The 21966-nt window shown below is 38.3% G+C and overlaps 1 protein-coding gene across 2 annotated transcripts in view; it reads right to left on the bottom strand.

The window, feature by feature from the left end:
• CCNY (cyclin Y) overlaps positions 1-21966 on the bottom strand; it is a 115930-nt gene that overhangs the window by 14311 nt on the left and 79653 nt on the right. For both annotated transcript variants that reach the window (XM_056485524.1, XM_056485525.1), the window contains 4 exons: positions 14226-14326; positions 11956-11991; positions 8180-8237; positions 7959-8078 (listed from right to left, as the gene is read on the bottom strand). In XM_056485524.1, coding sequence (XP_056341499.1) covers positions 7959-8078; positions 8180-8237; positions 11956-11991; positions 14226-14326 — 315 coding nt within the window. The remainder of the gene's footprint in view (positions 1-7958; positions 8079-8179; positions 8238-11955; positions 11992-14225; positions 14327-21966) is intronic.

Below are 21966 nucleotides of genomic sequence, written 5' to 3'. Positions count from 1 at the left end.
AGTGAGGCTTCCCACACACACAGGGAGGCATGCTCCACCTCATTAACAAAGAAAAAACCACTGAAATGTTGGCCCTGTAATGGCAAACGTGAGATATGGAAATCCCATTTGTATGCAATTATGTCTACACAATGAACAGTGCCTTAAACACAAGGGTCATTTTCTTAAATACGGAGTTTGTCTCAAACAGACTGGGATTTTGAGTGTACCACGTGGTTCAGCATATTTGTCTCTTGTAATGAATTCCACTGGCCTAATTTCCAAAAGCAAAACACTTTCTACATCTTTAGGACTAGCTGCTATGAAATAATACAAAGCTGAGTTTTAAAAGGTCACAATAGAAATGAATATTACAACTTGTATCCCAGAATGCTGGAATAAATTGGCTTATATGGCAAATGATAAAAAATGCAGAAGAAACAATGTGAGAAGCACTGTTTTTCTTTCTTTTTTTCAAACAAGTCTAGAAACTATCCCTCTCCTTGATTATTTTGGCAGGCACTTCTTTATGGAACTAGAACTAAAGAGCTTCAAGCGTCCAGAGGTTAAAATATTATTTGCCTCCATCAACTTTTAACAGCTGCATCCATGCTCAAGAATGGAACTAAAGCTTAAAACAAATTGAAGCTGCTGCACCACTGTTACTTTTTTAACTTGTTGTTGCATTGTTACTGCTTCATCCTTTGCAGTACCTGAAAGTAAGCTTTTGAGGCAGAACTTTTCAGTACTTCTGCATTAAACATTCAAAAGCTGAATTCCCAAAATCTCAGATTTACTCTGCCTTACTTTAACTACTAGTTCTGCTCAATCACTTTCATAGCATCCAGGAGCAATCTTCATCACATTTATCATTGCCCATCAGTTCTGTGACTGTATGTATAGATATTTTTCACAGAATGATAACAAGACTGCTTATACAGATTCAAGTTGCTGATGTGACATGAGCAAAAACTTTCAGTGGTTTCAGTCAAACAACACATACTTCTGAATTCTTTCCAGCTTGCAAAGAACAACTACAATTCTGTGATAGTAGAAGCAATATTCAATATTCAACAACTACAATATTCAAAACTCATTTGTACCATAATTCAAATCCTAGCTGAAATGAAAATACAATTCTGATTGGGAAAATGTCAATGGCCATTGCGCTGTCAATATATTTTTATTTAAAAACTCAATACCTCAGAGTCTGGTGCCTCCATTATAGCCCACATTCTGCATTTGGGAATGAACCACACAATTTTACATGACTCTCAGTCTAACAAGCTTTGTTGGACAACAGCTGCACCTCACTGGAGACGTTTTAATAACTAAGACACGTCAGAAGACACACTGCTTAGAGTTAAGACTTCAAAGGAACAATATTGCATTATTATTTTCCATCTCTTCCCACAGACTAACACCAAGATTTCACAATGACTGACCTTTATACTTGAAGTATCAGCAAATAATTATTTAATCATAAGTGAAACCAATTTGGTGATTTGCCTCTGTTAAAAATTAATTTATCTGAATGAAAGAGACTTTATTTCTACTAATTAAATAAAATTACCACTCCATGGGTATAGATAATCCCAAATTGGCTGGAAGTTCAATGAACTCTGGAGAGGTTCATTAGCTTAGATGCACCACAGGAATGTAGTTAAATGGCTTCCAAAGCCATTTCAGGTCCAGCAGAAGCACAGAACTGATTTGTTTCAGTCCATATCCTCAGCTCTTCGATCTGCCAGACCTTAAACAACTCCATGCTGACCTAGTTTGGATGCCTCTGATCTTGACTCCCAGGACCTGGTCTTGCAGTGGCATGCTGAATAGCATTAGGCCATCTATTATAACCAAAGTCCTGAGGGGGCTTTTTTTATCCACACACAGAACTGTAACATGGCACAAACTATTAGAATCAGCAACAGCATCCAAGGCCCAGCAGTGCTGCTGCAGCAGGGCCACTGCTGAGCTTGAACTAATCCTCAGGGTGGTTATTTGCAGATGGGTGAATCCATCCTGCTCTTCCCAAGTGTTTAACAGTAACCAAGCACAGCACCCCGTGTTGTCCCAGTTATCTAAGATGTCAGCTCCCCATGACCCTGGATAGCTGAGTGTTGGTTACACAACATCCCAATCAACAGAACATAAATCGTTTGAAGAAACTGAAAACTAATGATAGCACTGAATAGTTCAGTTTTAATTAGTGTGAAACAGCATCTCATGTTTCCATCTCAGAGGATATTATAGCAGACTTTGGACATTATATAATACATTCAAGTAGAAAGAAAAGTTAAAATACTGGACAAGATTTCTTCATCTTATTTTATATATACCAAATATGAAAGTGCCAAATAATTTCATTTCACTATTTCACAATCACAAAAACTAATCATAGTTTTTTAAAAACAATGTGGGTTCTTATAGAAGTTTTGCTTTTTTTTTCTTACTTCATCTTGAAGCTGTTCAACATTAACTTCCAATACTCCCCTGATACTCTTATCACATTGGAGTTGTGGTCTAAGCACTAAAAATACAGTAGTTCTTTTTTTAGGCTCCCCTAAAGCAATGGAGAAGGTTTTCTGTGGAGGTTATGGAATTTTGATCATCAGAGAAACTTAGAACTCAACTGGTCAGGCCCTGATCAGCATGGTTGTGATTTGAGAAAAGGCCAAACCAGACATGACCCCTAGAAGTCCCTTCCAAGCAAAATCATTATGCAATTATATTTGTCTGCAGTACTAGAATTTCCTTAGTGCCACATTAAGAGGTCAGGAGTTGTGTGTTGCCCCCAAGGAAGTTGACTGGGAGTCTCAGCACACTCAAGCAATGGGCAATCACTGAGGAATGTCACTGACATGACTAGAATAATTCTGAATTTCGAGGCAGCAGCAAGAGCACAACATTATCTTCTTCTGTGTGGTTATATGGCTTTATGTCAAACTCTATTTTACCAATAAAACTAGCGGCTTAAATTATTTCTCACTTGATTTCCATTTACAGAAAGGAGACAATGGCCTTGCTATTTTAATTACTATAATTAAGAATCTACAAATTAACTTTAATTTGCAAACATCTTATTCTCTTCCTCAGGTAACCTACACTGCAAATTGCAAGAGCACAGAGTAACTCACAAAGCTAATTCCATCCCAACATACTATGGAGAAATGCAGAGTCATCTCTCTCTAATGAGAAAACTTCAGTGTGTCACAATGCCTTGAAACTGAAATGGAAAAGATTTATGGAAAAGATTATAATTGGTAGCTGGTCTCACACAGCCAAATCACGGCTCTAATCCAATCACTAAACTGCCATATGCTCTGTTCTAAGCAATCAGCCAGTTCCCTACCACGGCTCTCCAGAAATAACTGTGGTTTGCAATTGCCCAGCTGGGCATTTAAAATATTCTACAAAGAATGGTACCACCCATTTGGTGGAGAAGGACATCACGTCGTTGTGGTCCTTGCATTTTTATTTCTGAGACCAAACGGTGAAAAGAAGTAACAAAAGCAGCCACGGAACTGTGAAAAAAGGTGAGCAACTGCAAAGTACCAGTACAGATATTTACAGAAAGCATGAATGGAACTGAGAGAAAAGTCACACATCTCCAAGTTTGCCCCCTAATTTTCTCTTTTTGAGACAAATACCTATAATCCATGTCAAATACACTCCAACTGTTAGGCAACATTGACTTTGCAGTCTAAAACTGGGATCAGTATCCATTCTTTGCCCACGCAGAAGCCCAGGAGGCATCTGGAGATACACACTCTTTGAATGTCCTCTTCTCTTGTGATTTAAAAAGAATTCCCTCAGTCCTCAGCTTAATTGCTCTCTTTTCATTAAGTGCATATCCCAGCAACTCTAAGGCAGGAATTGACAAAGTGGATGTGTACGTATTAACTGATAATCATTTCTGTGTTTTACATCAGTCTGCATTCAAACAAGAATAATCCTAAAAGCAGGGACCAGAATCTCCTTATCCCACCAGTTCCCAGAGCTCAGGTTCTTCCTGGCCTCCTGCAAAGTGCACCCTGAGCCATGTCCAGCTGCCAAGGGCTCAGGATGGACAGCACAGGTGGAGGAGCCTTCTCTCTACACCTTGGAGACCTTCTTCTGATGTGGCCAAGTGCTGGCTTTGGCACCTGCCCAGGAGTGCCTGAAGGGCAGGACAAGGTGGACACCAACACCAGGGGATACACACAGCTCTGCTCGTGGGTTCCTTACACAAGGCAGAGCCCAGCCTCACTCCTGGCCTTGCTCACACCCAGCCACACTCAGGCAACAAGCACTGCCTTGGATTGCACTCCAAGGTCTCCAGGGAAAGCTGCATCTTCCCTCAGCTGCATAAAGGTTGGAGGTTACACTGGGTCAGCAGAAAAGGACCTCTGCAGATCAAGTCTCTCTATGGACTCTGGACACCCTTTTGTGTTTTCCTTTTCTTTTAAACAAATATCAGATTTTTTTTATACATCAAGGGAAATATACTTTTTAAATAAAGTATTTTATCAGCATGCAAAAGTAAAAATATCCTAGTGAAAGGAAACCAATAAAAAAAACTTTCTCCATTCCTCCAAATACACAGAAAACAAAACAAAATTCTCTGCAAATAGAATAATTTTCACAATACAGCCCAGCACTATTGTCTCTTTACCTAGTTGCCAAAAATGTGGCCATAAAATACAGTAAGAACTCAGGAACATCTGGCTGGATTAATTAAATCCCTACTTTCATAAGGAACATTTATTCTTACATACTTCAAATTTCAAATTTGCTAATATCAAATCCCCTCAGTCACACAATGAAGTCTGTAAAATATTCCAAAAGCATGCTCCTCTGAACTTCTCAGAATAATTCAGCTCATGTTTGTATTTACACATCACTGTATCTGATCTGTCTACAGCATAAAGATCCAGCATATTTGCAAACACAAAATGTGTCCTCTCTGAAACCACTAAGGACACAGAAGTATATTCAAAGAGCCTTAAATTTGGCCTATTTGCAAAATTCTCAGAAAGTTGTGCCAAGGCAAAGCAGAAAACTTGGAGCATTCTGCTCTTCAGGTCTAGCTCATAGGATTGTTTCCACAGAACCAAAGAACAAAGCATAAATATTTAATTCTCCTGACATGCAAGCACTGTATTGTTTTCCTGTTCATATGGGTAACACTCCTGTTCACATTTTTATTTGCCATCCAATTAGTAGATTAACACAAGTACAACTTTCCACCTCTGCACTGGAGGAGATGCTAAAGATGAGACAGGAATTTCTCAGTATTAGCAAAGGTGGGAGTACTGGGGCAAGAGAGACTTTTTTCAATAAGGTCACAGAATAGAGTTACACTGCTCACTTGGGTTAGAACCACTAGTCACAAGTTTTAAATTGGCAAAGCAATTCTTAAAACTAATTTTATTCTTACGGTATTATTTTATGAATAAATAATGTTGATTAGTATTTAATTGTTTCAACCTGAGATTTTAATTTTCCACCTATCAGTATAGGAAATCTCTTGGCAGCTCTGGAGGCTATGTGAAAATTAAATTTTTTGTTTAATTATAAATTGGTTTTGCTGTAATAGTGGAAGCTTTAATTGAAATATTTTAATTAAGTGCTTGAAGCCACACAATGCTGGCTTTTTGCTGCAGAATAGCTTATCTCAGTCTGGAGTTTCACATTTACTCAGCTCCTGTGCTGTACACAGCCTGCTGTAGAACTAATTGTTACTGCTGCTTTTACCTGGTTAATGCATGTACCATGACAAACAGTGGGTGCATTCAACCACACACTTCAGACCATGCTAATAATGTGGGCAGCAAAAAGAGGTGCTTAGAACTGTTTAAAAATAATTAGAGTGAGTGAAAGAAAGATAAAACTGTAGCATCTTGTTCAAAATGTCTCTGATCCCCACACTTCTGCCTTCTGGCAACCCTCCCAGGAGGAACAAGTGGCAGACAGGGCTATCAGATTGCTCTCTGATGGACAGCCTGACTGTGGCAAAACACAAACTCCAGCAGGGAATGCTGATCTCTCCTTCCCCAGACAGGATATCAAAACTGAAAGCACTTGCAAGGTTCATAAACAGCAGTATCAACATTATTAAGATTTCAGGAGTGTGGGAAGGGGAAAGGGTCGATTGCTTTTTCACAGTTTACTTTCCACACGAGTATTTCAAAACCAACCCAATCTGTGTCTGGGGCCCCTCCTGATGACACAAATTAATAAAGAAATGGGATCTAGAAGTACAGAGGAAGCTGAGAGCAGCAGCAGAATTTCACACTTGTAAAACACTATGTGTATAAACTCTGAAGGTTTCTGGAAAGAGGGGTAGGGCAGCTGCTATTACCCTGACAACACAGGCAAGAATAGCAGAATGGTAAACACTGATCACCTGCACCAAATCTATCCATGAATATCTTCATGGCTGCTCTGAGAACTAGTCTATAACACATTTTCCTGTTATCATTGTACTGGATAAAAAAAAAACAAAAATAAAAGTCAACTAAGTTTTCAGGCACTAACAACTATGGAAACTGCTTCTGTAACATAAAAAATTAACTAATAACATTTATACTTCATTAGAGATCCCAACAAAAGAGTTACTTGCAAGGAAACCACACAAGAACCAGAAGAGGTGAGAAAGTTGTTGTATAAGACTTGAGGGAAAGAACTTCCCATGCATTGCAGTAACAGAAAGGTAACGCTCTTTTAAAAAGGGGGGAAAGCCCCCTTCATTCTACTAAACAGTGCCCTTACTAATCAAATAACTTAAGACTGAATAACAGATAAATACAACAAGGTATTTGACAGTGGGTAACTTAAATTACAGAAGAACATACTGATTCACACAATATATCTTGTCTCCAGCAGAAAACACTTAGGAAGAAAAGGAAGAAGGACAAGCACTTAGTACAATTATGTAAAAGAGATGGGCAAAATGTCATTTCAGAAAACAAATACTGGCTGTGTCAAGCAACTAGGAAGAGTGAAATACAAAATGGAACGGTGGAGCACTGTAGGGTGTTTCTTGCCCTATTTCTCTCTTATTCCTGTTCTTCACTGGCTAGTACAGTTCATTTGGACTGTCTGAAGGAGAAAATCCTGCCAACTAATCTTAGAAGCCAAGGGAAATAGATTAACAGAGGAAATGAGTAGGCCTGGGCTTCAAAATTCACCTTCTCCAATTTCCCCTTCTTCCATCTAAAATGCATAACTAAGCTGTTACAAAACCACATGTTGTAGTGGTAAGAAAAACATTTTGTTATTCTAAAGTCTCTGAGTGAAGAACATGGCCAAAATTGTGACTGAAAGCTGAAGAGACTTGTCAGAATTGGCAGGATATAAATTTCAAGAAAATTAAGAAATTCCCAGCTGGTGGAGATCACTTTAGCTCTTTTAATCCACATTGCTATGCTGATCCACACCAGCTGAAAATTTGAACCTTCTTTTGTGTTGTGCTATTTTTAAGCAGCTAAACTTCAGACTTGAGTACAATTGTTCAATCCCATGAAAAGTACAGCAGAAGTAGAAGAGAGCCAACATGTCCCAGTCACTCACTGAATCCTTCATGTGCCCATCAATTCTTATTAGTGCTATCAAATCACCTACAGCTGTTTCTAAGTCTCTCCTGGGAGCTACTGTGAGACACAGCAAACCTCCCAAAGGTTGAAGCCTTTCTGCTTTTAACATTCCCTCATGTTCAGATCACCTATGCCACCTACCTTTTCTGAGTCACCTTGGTGGCCTGTAACACACTCACTCTGTAAAGGCAGGACCCCAGGTTTTGTGTCACACTACCCAACCTCTTCTTCCTTACTTACTCTACACATGAAAATGAACTGCAGCATCTCTTCCCATCAAGAAATTTCCATGGTGAGAGAAACTTCTCTGGCAGCACCTACATCTATTAAATCATCCAAACACAACTTTGGAGAACAAAACTGGGTCTGTGAGATGGCTGATGTCACCCCTCAGACACTCACCAGGGTGACAATGGCACATTCAGCAGTCAGTTGAGCAGCACTGAACAACGTCCGGACAAAGCGGTAAATCTGTTTCTGCTCTGGATCGTGTTTGTCGTAGTCTGGTGGCACTTCGGATTTCTAAGGAAGAAATACTTCCAAATAGGTGACTGAAACAAAACGAAGCAGACAGAGAAAAAAGACAGTTCACGTGAAAGGGAAGGAGAGGCAGATGAACTTACCGAAAGGGGATGAAGGTTTTCATCAAATATATCTAAGAGCATTCTTCCGTCTGTGTCCCTAAAAAGCATTAGAACCAAAGTACTGTCATTATCTGAACACAACAGACACAAGTGCACCATCACAACTCCAACACTCCCCATGCTGTGGGATGCTTAGAAACACTGATGAAATGGCATTTTCCAATGGAGGTTGGACCTACTCTGCCATAAGGCCCACATGTAATATGAAATTCATGTTACAAAGCATGCTGAAACACTCAGCTTTCAGTGCCCAAGATACAAAACTTGAGCTCTTTACTGTGAGGCTTAAGAAGTACTACTACAAGCTAGTCATAAAATCAGCCCAGCTTACTCTCCTTTTTTAGTTTAATCATGTCCACCCCTACAATCTCTCAACTCCTCTTCCTCCTTTATTACCAACATTGTATACACTTACTTATATGCAGAGCTTTTTTACAGTAATCTTTTATTTAATACATACGTACTTCACTATTAATTTATTTGAAAAACCCTATTGTACTAATGATTTCTGAAAGCCAAAAGAAGCACATACAAAAAAAAATTAGATGAAATAACGTTCCTATTCACTGGTTTTATTAGATGTTTCTCTGAAATCCCTGTAGCTCAGTATTAGCATGCACCTTGATGCAACTTCACAAGTTGACACCCTTTAACATCCAGGATGCAATATAAGATTTTTGCTGTACGTAACTTCTGCAAGAACATTAACAAACACAAAATCAAGGGTAAAACTGTACCAGAAATGGCAATTTCTGGACAGATGCATCCATGTGACTTATTTATTACAATCCCATCTTTATTTTTAGCATCCCTGGCACTCTGATCATGCAGTTCTTAAGAAACAAACCACTGAAAATATTTTCTATCTTTACACAGCAGCACGTTTCTCTCAAAGCAGGCAAACCACAAGTTTTACAGTAGATTCATGACTGCAAAATGCATTTATTAACAGCTGACATTTAAACCTCAACATCTGAAGGTATCATTTTTTTCTACTAAAATGAAGGCTAACACTGGAAACAAACATATTTTTTAATATTAAAGAAAAAAAGAGGAGTGCCTAAATTGAAACAAACCCTAAACTGGGGCAAGAACTAGAAAATTCCAATCAGCAAGGATTCTAGGCCAGACTCTTTTACCCTTACCTAAAAATCCACTGTCTTAATGCAGAAGTAGTTCCCCTGAAGTGGTTGGTGTGCTACAGTAAACCATGGCACTTCACAATGCAAACAGAAATATTTCCTGTTGTATGCTACGAAGTCACACCTGACTGCCATCAAAAATCTATCTTAAAAAAAGCTTGAGAGGTTTTTGTCTTCACTACAATTCACATTGTACTCTATCAAAAACAGACCATCTACTGATTACCCAAACATTCTTTATGGTTAGTTTGCTGGGGTTTATTTTATTTCTTTAGCAAATTCACCAATGCTTATGCATTCCTTCAAAAACAAGATGGATATAGTTTTTTATGACTTGTTGAATAACTAAGACAACAAAACATGAAGAAAAGTGATCAGTATAACCATGATAGGAGACACTGGGAAAGGGAGGAATGGTAACTAGAATGTTACAATCAAATGAAATGTTTCATTATGTTTCATGCATAGCTTCTCAAAAAGAAATTAGATTGGTTAGAGTTTGAAATATTAGGAGGTTATTTAGTTTTAGGTCTCCTATGCAGAAGAATAGGACCAACTAAATACTGTCTGAAAAGAATTTTTCTCTGGAAATGCAGATGCTTGACTCATTTTCTGTCAAAATGAACCTTAAGTCAAAGAGTCACAGTGGTTTCATACTCCCCATCCCCCATCATGAACCAAAATCTCCCACATACGTCAACAACTTCCTTTTCCCTGATAATAGCAGGAAACAGAACATATGTTTTGCTCTTGCTGTTTGAGCAGCAAGCACAAGTGAGTGCTGTTATCACATTGTCCCTCCATTCCCAAATCAGAGACAGCCCAAGACTGAACAGTTGTTTCACATCCCTCATTTCAGAGCTGCTCACTGACACGTGAGCCTGGCTCCAGCATCACTGCTGGGACTGCCTGTCCCAGGTGCAGGCACAGCACTTCCCCACCCCAGGCACATTCCAGGGAAAGCAGCAGTTTCCTGACTAAATCACCTCTCCATCCCAAAAGTGAAAGGACAGATAGCAACTTTCCCAAGAAAGTAACAGTCAGAATGTGTTTTCAAGATGCTGACACAGTACTCTTTATTTTATAAAGTTTTGGTCTCTCTGTCTACCAGCTGTAAGTCAAATTTGCATCAGGCTCTGCAAGCCCATGGATTGGCATAATTTACTGCAGACAGGGAGCAGCTCCATGGCAATCAACATGGAGCAAGTCTGACATACAGTGGCTCTGGATTCTTCCTGCTCACTTGTGAGCTCTTACTGATGTTTCTTACCCTTTGTAGTCTCTAATGTCCCTGATTCTCTCAAACTTTTTACTCACTTGCCATGCTACTTAGCAGATTACTTAATAATTTATTTCCACAAAACTTTGGAGTCTGATTATCTTTGAGATCTCTATTATTTAATCAAGCATAGCAAAAACTGACTAGTTAACCAAACTCATCCATGGAAAAAAAAGGAGGAAAAAGGAGCCACAGATGGATAAACAAGTAATCCAAGCATGACCACTCATGCCTTACTTCCTAGCAAATGAGATTAAAAATTAGAGAGAAGATTTCTCTCCAACTTTTGCTTTATATATTGCCAAGTTTCAGTCCAAGTCCCACTGAAAAGTCAGAATCTAAGAGCTTTCAGTGGGAATCAAGCCCTAAGCCTTCTGCCCTTGTGCACACTTAAAGGTTTCTCTTGAGATGTCAGCCTTGTTTCAAGAAGTGTGATGGGCTCCAGTGACCTGAACCATGGTTCTGAATGATGTACCAGCTGAAATTTAAACTCATGAGTAATTCCTTTTGTTCTAGTTGGACTTCTTATAGCCCAGGAGAAAAAACGCCTAAATGGCTTGATAAATCAAGATCTAGGCCAAGTTCTCTGAAAAGGCCAATTGAAAAACCATGGACACAAAAGTCACTTAAATTATTTATACAACCTCTCCTTAGAAATGTCAGGAACTATTATTTTAAGATACTGTGATGTATCATGAGAACAGGGAATTTAAGATACAAAAGCATAATTCAACATGAAGAAAATTCATGTATGTGCCAAGTTACTTTTTAGAGAACCTTTTTTCTCTTCAATTTCCATCAACTTGACTGAGCAGAGATCTGAAACATACTACACCAGGAAAGATAAGCCAGGACCTGCTCTCTTTCTGAGGCATCTTGAATTACATCTGTTCACAATGCCACTCTTACTGTATAATTCATGGGTCTTATTTCAAAATCCTAACTGATCACTGATATGCACAGTTAACTTTACAAAGGTGCAGCAAAAACATAAAACTGAAGGATAATATTCTGATTTTCCTACATGTAATTGCAACATATGCAACAATGCAGAAGTGGCCAATGCATATAAAACCAAACACTGAATCATCAGTGCTTTTCAATGTTGAGCTGTCTCTTCATGTTCCATTTTTTATGGTACTTAATCCTCCAATTTTAATTTTTCTGTGTAAAATAATATATATAGAAAACATGTCTTATTGCTAGCATGGGAGTTAAGGAAACTACTACCCAAAAACATTTTGAAAGCAATTTAGCATGGATTTTTAGAGTTTGAGCCATTTAGTTGTTTCAATAAAAGATATTTTCAGTACAAGATTCCATTATTCACATACCTGTTTTTGATGTGGTAATATATTGCAAGAGCTACACTGTAAAGAAAAATACAGAGTTAATATCTCAGGACTGCCACATTATATTTTCTGTCACATTACATGCAAATTTAAAACCTAGCACAAAGCATGACAAACAGTATATGGTCAACAGTCTATTTATTTGTTTGCTCTTAGATATCAGGAAAACTACTGCAAAAAAACGATTTGATAATATTTGTGTTGCACATTCCAACTACATCCTTTTACTAGTAACTAAGTACTTTATAATAATCTTCATATTCCACGTATCAACTTGCACACATTCCATTTAATGCCCTACTCCACTAAACTCAGTGATTAATCCTACTGATTTCCAAAGCTGTAGACAAAGCATCACAGGCACTGGATATTCTCTTTAGTTTTGCTGCCAGGTTAGCACAAAATGTTTGAATCACCATTGGCTTATGATTGTACATTTAGATCCATTGCTTGTGTCTCTCTCTAGGTAGCTGCTCAAACAGCAGACTCAAATACCATGCTCCTACAGTTTTATGGCATCAGGTTACTTATTTTAACTCAGGAAAGTTGACTCCCTGAATAACTTACTGCATTATGCACTTCCCCTACTCTCAACCACACACCAAAGCACTCCTCTTTATATTCTGCACACAGACAAAAAGTGTCCTTAAACTCACAGAAAGTTATGATTTTGATAACATACACAACTAACTGATCTCATTCACATTTGGGATAGAACAAAATGAAAGTATGATTCTTATGATTATCCTACAGTTTCCAACTCCCAGCTCATGCTTTACTCACAATACATTTCTATTGAAGAACGAAGCCAAGCCAGCACTCTCCCTACTTATTGCAGCAGCAGGAAATCAATCTAAGCTAAAGGGAAAAGAGGATGGAGGAGGGAATTCACTGATTCTCTTTGTAGACAGTTTGTTTCATCAGTGATTCACTTTAAGATGCTTATATCCTATACTAAAGCAAAATTCCCACCTTTTCTTTTTCCTAAAAGACCTTTTATGAGTCAATTGGTTGCTCTCTGATTTTATTCCAGAATTTTTACATTAAAACTGAGATACTGCATGTTAAAAAAAGAATATGTTTAAGCCAAAACTTTAGCAGAATTTTAAATTAGTTCAGGTTTGACTGGGGTTTTTTTTGAACAGCCATACAGTAGAAAATTTTTTTCTCTGTTAAAAGTGAATACATTTTATTAAATTTTTATCAGCTTTTATCAGGCTGCATTAGAAGCTTTTAGATCATAAATGCTTTTTAAATTTGACTTTTTTCTACAGATCTATATTTAAGAAATCAATAGATAGTGTGTACCATGGACCTTTAAAGGCCACAGTTGTAACTGAACACGAGAAAAACACATTTATGAATGAATTTGATTTGACAGAAAGCTATTCACAAAATGAATTAATCCTAAAATTTAATTTTAAATTATGCCCCTACGAACACACTTGCAGCTCCAGTTCACTTTATGAAAGCAGATGTAAGAATCTATGTGCAACTGCTCAGCTTGGTGCCCATATGGTTGCCTTTGTAACAAAATGACAAATTAAATTTAGAAAATATTTACTATTTAGAAATCTATACCAGAATCTCAAAGTCTCTCAGGGCTGTAATAGAGTAACTCATCCAAGTTTCATTCTACCTTTCATTCACTGGTTCAGCTGGCACTAAGAGTGCAGAAATGATGATTATTCAGAAATATGATTATGGGACCCCACTCCAGCCACCCCTCCTGCTGCAGATGCTGCACTGGATACAGTAATATTTTAAACACAGCAGTGCATAACATGACCTAGAAGAGATAAATGAGCTGAGCAAAAGGCCTCCCTCTGAGATTTACTTATGTGCAATAGTCATTTTCCTGCAGAGACTGCAAGGTATTGGGAAAGAAGTGAAGTTGTACTACAAAAGCAATAATCCTTCAATCTCCTCACCCTTCAACCTGCTAAATGTGCAGCCAGACAGAAGATGCAGAGGTTTTGTGTGCCAGAGTTCAGCTTTTCACCCTCTGAAGTCCCTTCTCAAGCCTCTGAGCCCTTGCAGCCCCCAACCCTTCCTGTGCTGGCACCAGTGAAACTTAAAATGCTCCTCTGAGATGTCATCCAGTAACTCTGGAGCATGGCTGATTAAATAAATTTATTACTTCAAAAACTAAAACCTTTGAAGCTTGCTTAGTAATGGTTCAGAAATATGTATATATAAATACACACATAAAACATAAGTGCTAGCAAAAATAAATAAATTTTAAAACCCACCATTTGATGGTATACTTGAGGTTTGGTTGACTGACTGTGCTGTCATCCAGGAAAATAGTGGAGCAGGAACTGTACTTCCTTCTCAACTGCCCAGGAGGATGCTATGAAAAACATGCAAAAGAACAATGCAATTATGTTATACCAAAGCATTTTTGGGGGAGATATAAGAATTTTAAAATGAGAAATTTCTGTCTCTCACAATGACGCACACAGTAATGTGATCACATTTGGAAGCAGTTCAGAAAGTTCAGAAATAATTAACAGTGCAAAAGTCACAAAAATCCCTGCCTGAGACTCGCTAATGCTTTCAAGTTCCAAATCCCCCATGTCCCTCCTTCCCCAAAACCATGCAAAAATTCTTCTGCAGGCTTCCTCAAATACATACATACACTTGGGAAGTAAAGATGAATTAGACCTGTCCTCATTCCAAAAGAGTAAAAAAGGAATTGTGTTAGCAATGAAGACTGGTTTAGCAACAGATTGGTTTAGCAACCATGCTTACAGAAAAAAAAATGTTAAAACCCTCAAAAAAGCCTGTAACAGAATTCCCAACAGAATGAAGTAGGGGAAAGAGGTATTTACAGTAGAACTACTAAATTAATAAGTAGAGTTCAGAAAAAATAATTCATCAATAATAGATTGTTATCAGAAAGGAAAAAAACTGATCAAAGGACAGAAGAAAAGAGTATAAGCAAATAAAAAACCATATCTCTTAATAGAAAAGGTTTTCAGTATATTTCAATCCTTTTTCTTCACCACCATAGAAAAACAATGGAAAATTCAGCCAAAAAAAATGGCATTTGAGAACACTATTTATTTCTAAATATTTTTTGCTGAGAGAGCTTCTCCATCAGCTGTTTAGAGGAGGCAGCACTCCACCAGGCTAAAAAACCAGCCATCCAATCACATCAGCTAATAGCTATCACAGTCCTTAATCCTCTTTGATTCTATCTTTGCTTATTCCATCTTCCAGCAAATAACTTGACCAAGAACCTATGTCAGGAAAGTGAAGATCAGTCAAATTACACATTTAACTCACAACAGAACAGGTTTAAAATTCAGCTGGCATATCAACATGGAAATTTTAATTCATCTTACAGTTAATGTTGTTTCCAGTGTTTCAGTGGAGAGACCAATGTCAATATCATCAGTGGAATTCACAGGTATTTACCAGCTCAGAGCAACTGAGTATCCAGGATGTGGTCCTGTAACTCCTACTTCAGTACATCTTCCCCTTTCCAAATTTCCAAAACAGACATTATTACAAGTGCCAGCACCCATCAGCTCAGCAATGCTCCACTTTCCATAGGCAGCTGGCTTCTAAACAGCATTCATTACACAGACAGGCAGACTCCTGGTAAAACCTACACACATCTAAGTCATCTTTCTGTATTTCACAGCTATGAGTGAAAAAACACACAAAGTCTCCTGTCAATTTAAAAAAAAACCCCAACATTTTCCAAAGCTGCCAGAATTGTAGAAACATTATGTTAAAATTAGCTGAAAGCTTACCAACAAATTCTATCAAGGTCCTTAACCTGACCAATAAAATTGTTGGCTGAACTGCTTTTCTTGGAAGTGAAAAGATTTACCAAGAAAATGAAAAATACCTCTTTTCAAAAATCCTTCAGGACTTTGTAAAGGTACTTTATCATACTTTGGAAGCTGACAACCCATCTACCTTTCAAGCTATTGTATGTTAGGCAAGAAAGAGAAAAACTAGAAGCACTGTGAATATTAATGCTATAAAATTTATTATCTAGCACTGATGCATACAGAGAGAATTACTAGGGGACTAGCTCTTATTCTACCACAGTTTAGTTTAAGTATCTGCATTAGTCTGTTGAGTACCTTCCATAGGTATGACAAAGGCAAAGCAAGTTAAAAACAACAAAAATTAGACTCTAGTAGCTGGGGAAAAAATGGGAGATGTACACACATCTCAGTGTTGTTATTAAAAAAACTCAACACATGGAAAGCTTTCTTCGTGCATAATAAGTGTCAACATGCTTTAAAGATAAAATTCAAGATAAATATACTGGATTCATTCAAAGGAAGCCCAATTAAAAAACAGAAAATAACTCTGCAAGGAACATCATTATCAGATATAAATTTTCTTATGTAAACAGCACTAACATTTGACACACATCAATAATTAGAGCAATGCACCTTATTTCTGAAACTACCACATCACACAACTCTTCCTGGATTTTCAGCCCACATCACACTTCGTTAGGGCTTGGAACTTTTCACACCTCAGGAAAATACGTGGTGTCTCATGCCTTGCTTTCTGTTCACAACTTGGCAGGAAGGAGCACCTCTCTGAGTCAGAAGAATGGTGCCAAGTATAAACCTCACCCTTGGGTAAACACACACACACCTGTGCCACGTGAATAACTGACCTGTCAGGAGACTGACATTCCCAGCTTCTACTCTGATGTCCAACTGCAGCCTCATGACACAGCAGGGAACAGATTTTCTGCCTTTTCCAATTGCTGGAAAACACCCTCAGCTTCATATTTTGTCTTGACTAAGCTGGGAGACATCTGGAGTCCCACAGTTCAGTCAATCAGACTTTTCTGAGCCCCCATAAAATGCCACACAGGAACCTTCTCCATCCTTGCAAAGGACAGAAAAGGTTACTGAGCATCAGCTCAGTATTCAGCACTATCCTACAGACAAACTCTCCCCTGTGTCCATTTTAATGGGTAAGTCTGTGATTGAAACTGTGCAGGAGCTTAGTGCTTGTGTATTTCAAATCCATCACAGCTGACCACAAAAGTGTTCCCATTTAGACAAAAAAGCTCTAATTAAGAAAAACCCAGAAGAGCTAAGAATTACTATAGAGCTTTTGGAGAAATTAGCATTATTAGCATTAGAGAAATGTATTTTGAGTACTTGCAGTACTATTTCTGTACCCAAGCTGAGGTTCCATAGATGTCACACCTCTCAACTTCAGCAAGACTTCCAACTTCATCTCACATAAAATTCCCAAAGGGCAAACCAAGGAAAACATGGCAGGCAAAAACTACTTGGAAAATTATATTCTGGGTGCCCAGGGATCACTTTCAAACTGGAAGGATGAAATAAGGGGCATTTCACAGAGGTCTGGTCAACTCCACATAAAACAGTGAGCAACAACTTTGATCACAGTATCAAAGTATCTTTTATTGAAGTTGTAGCTGACATTAACTTGCAGAGGACATTTTTCTTTAAAAAAAAGCAATATTTCAATAGAATTGATAGTTACCCTGTATGCAACAGGGTAGAGCACACATTCACTCTGCTCAGCTGGAATTTAATGTCCAGTTTTGTACACTGTATTTCAAGAAAGATGAATTTATTCCAGAGAGTCTGGAGGATAGAGCAGCAACATCAATCAGAGATTCAAAAAACCTGATTAACAAGGGAAAGCTGGCAGGCTGGAAAGGTTTTCTCCAGAACAAAGCAAAAATAATGGCCTTAAGCCATGTTGAAGGGAGCTCCAAAGAAGAGGACATTGCTCTCCACAACCCTGGTGGGTGGGATAAGAAAGAACAGGCTCATATTAAACTATGGAAAAATTAAGATCAGACATGTAAGTCCAGAAGGCAATGGCAAAAAAACCCAAAGCCACCACCCTATTCTAACAGCAGGGATAGCTTAAATCACTTGAGCAGTGATAGAATCTCCATCAAGGAAAGTTGTAACAAAGAGGTAAAACAAACATGCCAGCAATAGCTTAGACACTTCTGCTCCTAGACAGAAAACCAGACTGAGCAAGCTCTTAAGATGAATTCTGGACCACTTTTCTCTCATTTGGTGATTTCTTTTGGTGGAGAGGATTTGCAGCTCTTTACTCCAGAAGCACTTGCTATTTTTCTCATTTCAACCAAAGACATTCACTAAGAAATGCTGACATTACAGGTCACAAAATACAAAACAGGTGTTTTGTGGAATTTCTTTCTTAACAGGAAAAGATGTGGAACAGAAAACTCTGCTTTATAACTTGCTACGTTTTTGAATGTGTTACAGAAAAAGCCCTAAGAGATCAAGGTTCAATTTCCAATAATACAGGTGTTCCTATTTCTTGAGACTAACAGTTTTTTTCCCCTTGCACAGCAAGTACTAAGCAAATATTACTGCTTTATTTTTCTTCCACTTTCATCTTGACATTTTCCAGTTTTCCAAATCCTGTGTGTTTTAAGATGTTTGAACTACAGGTTTTTACTTGAAGCTCACATAAAAACATTTTATCAGAAATCTAATGGCTTAGTTTGCCATCAAAATCATATAAACAGCCCAGAACTGCTTCTAGGTACCTGCTTTGAAATGAATCACAATGAATTCCTAACTTTTTCACAATGAGAATGTACAAAAGAGTTAATTTCTCTCAGGAAGCATCACTTAAAAATTAAATCCATATTGGTGGGGAAAGGAGAAATATTACTTTTTCTTTTGTTAAAGCAGGCACTTCAGAAGGGTTTTGTGTAGAAACATCTAACGGATGGATGGTGCACACTGCCCAAAATCCACACTCAGAACTGACCAGAAGGGCCAGCTCTGGCCTCTTCAGCAGCACTAGGGTGGCTCTCTGCCCTGATGCTCAGCAGGATTCCTTTGTTTGGGCACAACTCTCCCCTAATGAAGCTATACAGCTTTTGTACCAGCCCTGGCCCTCAGCCACACAGCTTCCAGTTTGGGCAAAGCAGCTTCAGCCTTTTCCAGAGCTCTTTTGCACTTGTCCATCAAAAGATAATTTGGAGCTTCTGTACTGAATAATGATAGTAGTGTCTCTTCTTCCTGTGAACCAGGTGTGCTAGTGCATGATTTGAAAAGGTGCTATTAAATAATATTTTCCCCCATGGAAAAACTGAGGCTTGCTTGCTCTCGCTGTGCAGACATGCCCATTAGCTTCCAGGCAGCAGAGGCTGGCCAAGATGTTAAAAGGCAAAACTGGCACATAAAAGTGCACATGAAGCCAAATCACAACAGTAAGCAAAAATACCAGGACTGCTTCTTACTTGGAAAAGTGAGGTTCCTGTCTTGAGGACCTTCTGTTGCTTCATTGTCAACATTTTTCATGAAAGAAACATGATTTTACAGGCCAACAAAGCACTTCCAAAATCAAGCAAACCATGCAACACAACTCTCTGCATGGCTCTGCAAAGCTCTGCACTTATTTTCATCTTGCATTATATCAATACAGCAAAATTGTCTATCTTTGGTGTAGATATATTCACCAGAACAAAAGTAATAGGAAACTGCACCATTGTATGCTCATCTTCCTCTGCCAACAGCTGCAATTAAAGAAAAAATCCAGCCCAACTACTCTTAAGTAATAGCCCTTGATCCTCATGATTCCACTTTGTCCTCAGTTCAATTTCATCAACGTTTGATAATGTCCAAAACTAGCCTAGCTTAGACTAGATCTGTACTTGCAAGTTTTTGGCTCTCAAAGTTTGTCCTTACTCATGTCAACTATAGAAAAATTATGTCAGCAAACTCCTGTGCAGCACATTCAGTCCTATTTAACCACTGATAAAGTGCCCTGCTTTACAAATGTGAAAGATTAAATATTTCTTTGACTGTTAAAATCAGCTCAAAGGCTTATATTTACAAAGCATGTAATTGCTCCTGTTGTGCAATTTCACCAGAGGGACTTATTACATTCCCAGCAAAGCAAGTATGACATAGCCCCTTGTAAAAGATCTCTCCTGCATGTTCTCATTCTAACTCAAAAGTTACCTTTTGTTTCTCCCTCTAAAGAAGTTTATTACTTCATATAACATAGTGCCTTGAGGCTGACAGGAGAGGCAAAATTCCTCATCCTAGATGACAGGAAAAGAAGCTAACTAAAAGACTTTAGAAAAACACACTTCCAACAGTAAGTTAAGGTAAGCCATTAAAGAAAACCTGTTAATTTTAACTTACTAGATGCCTGGAAAAAATCTTAAGCTGCATCTATTAGGAGTGGCATCAGTGTAGGGAATCTGCTAAATGGACCAGGTGGCCTATAAATGCCCCCTCAAGACGGGCTTTTTTTGTGATTTTGCAATGGAGGGGAGCAAAGACCACGTTAAGCAATCTCTAGCAGAAGTTCAAGAGCACCTGAGAAGCCTCTAATCTATCTTCCAGTTTATCTTGTTCTTCTCTTCAAGTAAGGAATGTCAATTAAAATATCTTAAGTAATTTTGACAGCAGTTTTAAACCTACAATAGCCAGCCTCAGGCAGTCCACTAGAAAACAACATTTCACCTTTTAATGTTGTGTTTTGTTTTCACAGATTAAACTGCTTTTCAGACTATGTTCCCATTTCAGCATGTATCTTATTTACTCATTAATCACTAATTGAAAGTGTTTTATTATCAGTCACATGTCCAGTAGTTTCACAATTGGGAAGCAGAACAGCCTCTTTATTCAATCTGACAAGAAAATTTGGGGGCTACATAGGAGTAAGTGCCATACATCATTCCAAGCACGCAAAAAGGCTCACAGAAATTGTTCCTGCCTCACCATACAGAGCAAAAAACCCCTCTGTTCTCTGCAAGTCCCCAGTGCTGTGTCTGGGAGAAGCTTTCCCTGATGTGAATCACCACAGGGTCACCTACATGGACCAGGGTTGTGACACGAGTGCTGCCCAGTAACTTTTCCCAAAGATGATGAAAAAAAAAATTCTGGGGTTAACTTATCTACTTGGAATGATTAAAAAACAGTATTAATTTGATGGAATTTGAACATCCAGTTGCCAGGTAGCAGACAGTTGAAGCCATGACCAGATATCTAAAAAAGACAATGATGAAAGGCTGCTGCTGCTGCAAGGCTGGCAAAGAGTCTCCAGAATAAAAAATAAGCACAAGTGAGACATGACTTCCTTTTATTTTCTTTCCCTTTTCCTAGCCTTTTTCTTCCTTCAGAAATATACTAATATGGAAAAAATATCCCTCAGTTTTAAGGGGTATTACTGCTCATAAACACAGATTCATTTTAAGTGTATCTTGCCTAGAAGAGAAGAAATTACTTGGGCTAACAGCATTTTCTCCTTGTCTGGGAAAATTTCTAGAAAAACTTGAAAGAGAAAACAACCTTTTTTCTTCCCCCACCCTGCTCCTTTCCTCTACAAAAAATATAGTAAAAAGAACAACCTACTGCAACAATAATAAAAGATTCTCTCTTTCTCCACCACCTCCTCTAAAAACACAAAACGTGTCTGTCTTCCTGTTTGCTTTCCTTGTACAGGCAGAGATACTGATGCAATCTCTTCTCTGAGAAAGGAAACGCCCCTATCTCAGTCTGCATCTTTATCCCTCTCAGCAGCTTGACTAAGCAGATTAAAAGGCATGTGCACACCAAGGCAGCATAAAAAAAATAAAATAACAAAAACCAGTGACGGCCAGTGCAATGGGAGAGAGAAGCAGAGTCTGCTGCAGCTGCTCAGGAATTAAAACAGGCTGGAAGAAAGCAAACAGGTCAGGCACATTGGAGGGAGGGAACTTCCAGCACTTGGGCCCCGTGGGAAGACTGAGAGATGACAGCTCCTCCATAGCACTCTCACTCCCTCCTTTCATTCTTTCCCCACCCCAAAAAAAAAAAAAAAAAAAGAACAGCTGCTGACTTCTTCCATCACACCTACTGACAAGGTGAATCTGAAACATGGCAACAGTCAGCCCTTGCCAAAGTGTAACAAATCAAAGCAGGAACCCACCATTTGTGTTTGGGGATCACAGGAAACTATTCAGCCAAATAAAATATTCTACAAACA

The sequence above is a fragment of the Oenanthe melanoleuca genome, chromosome 2 (genome assembly GCF_029582105.1).
Source record: "Oenanthe melanoleuca isolate GR-GAL-2019-014 chromosome 2, OMel1.0, whole genome shotgun sequence".
Taxonomy (NCBI): Eukaryota; Metazoa; Chordata; class Aves; order Passeriformes; family Muscicapidae; genus Oenanthe; species Oenanthe melanoleuca.
The sequence above is the reverse complement of the archived record's forward strand: the minus strand, read 5'-3'. Positions and strand labels throughout refer to the sequence as shown.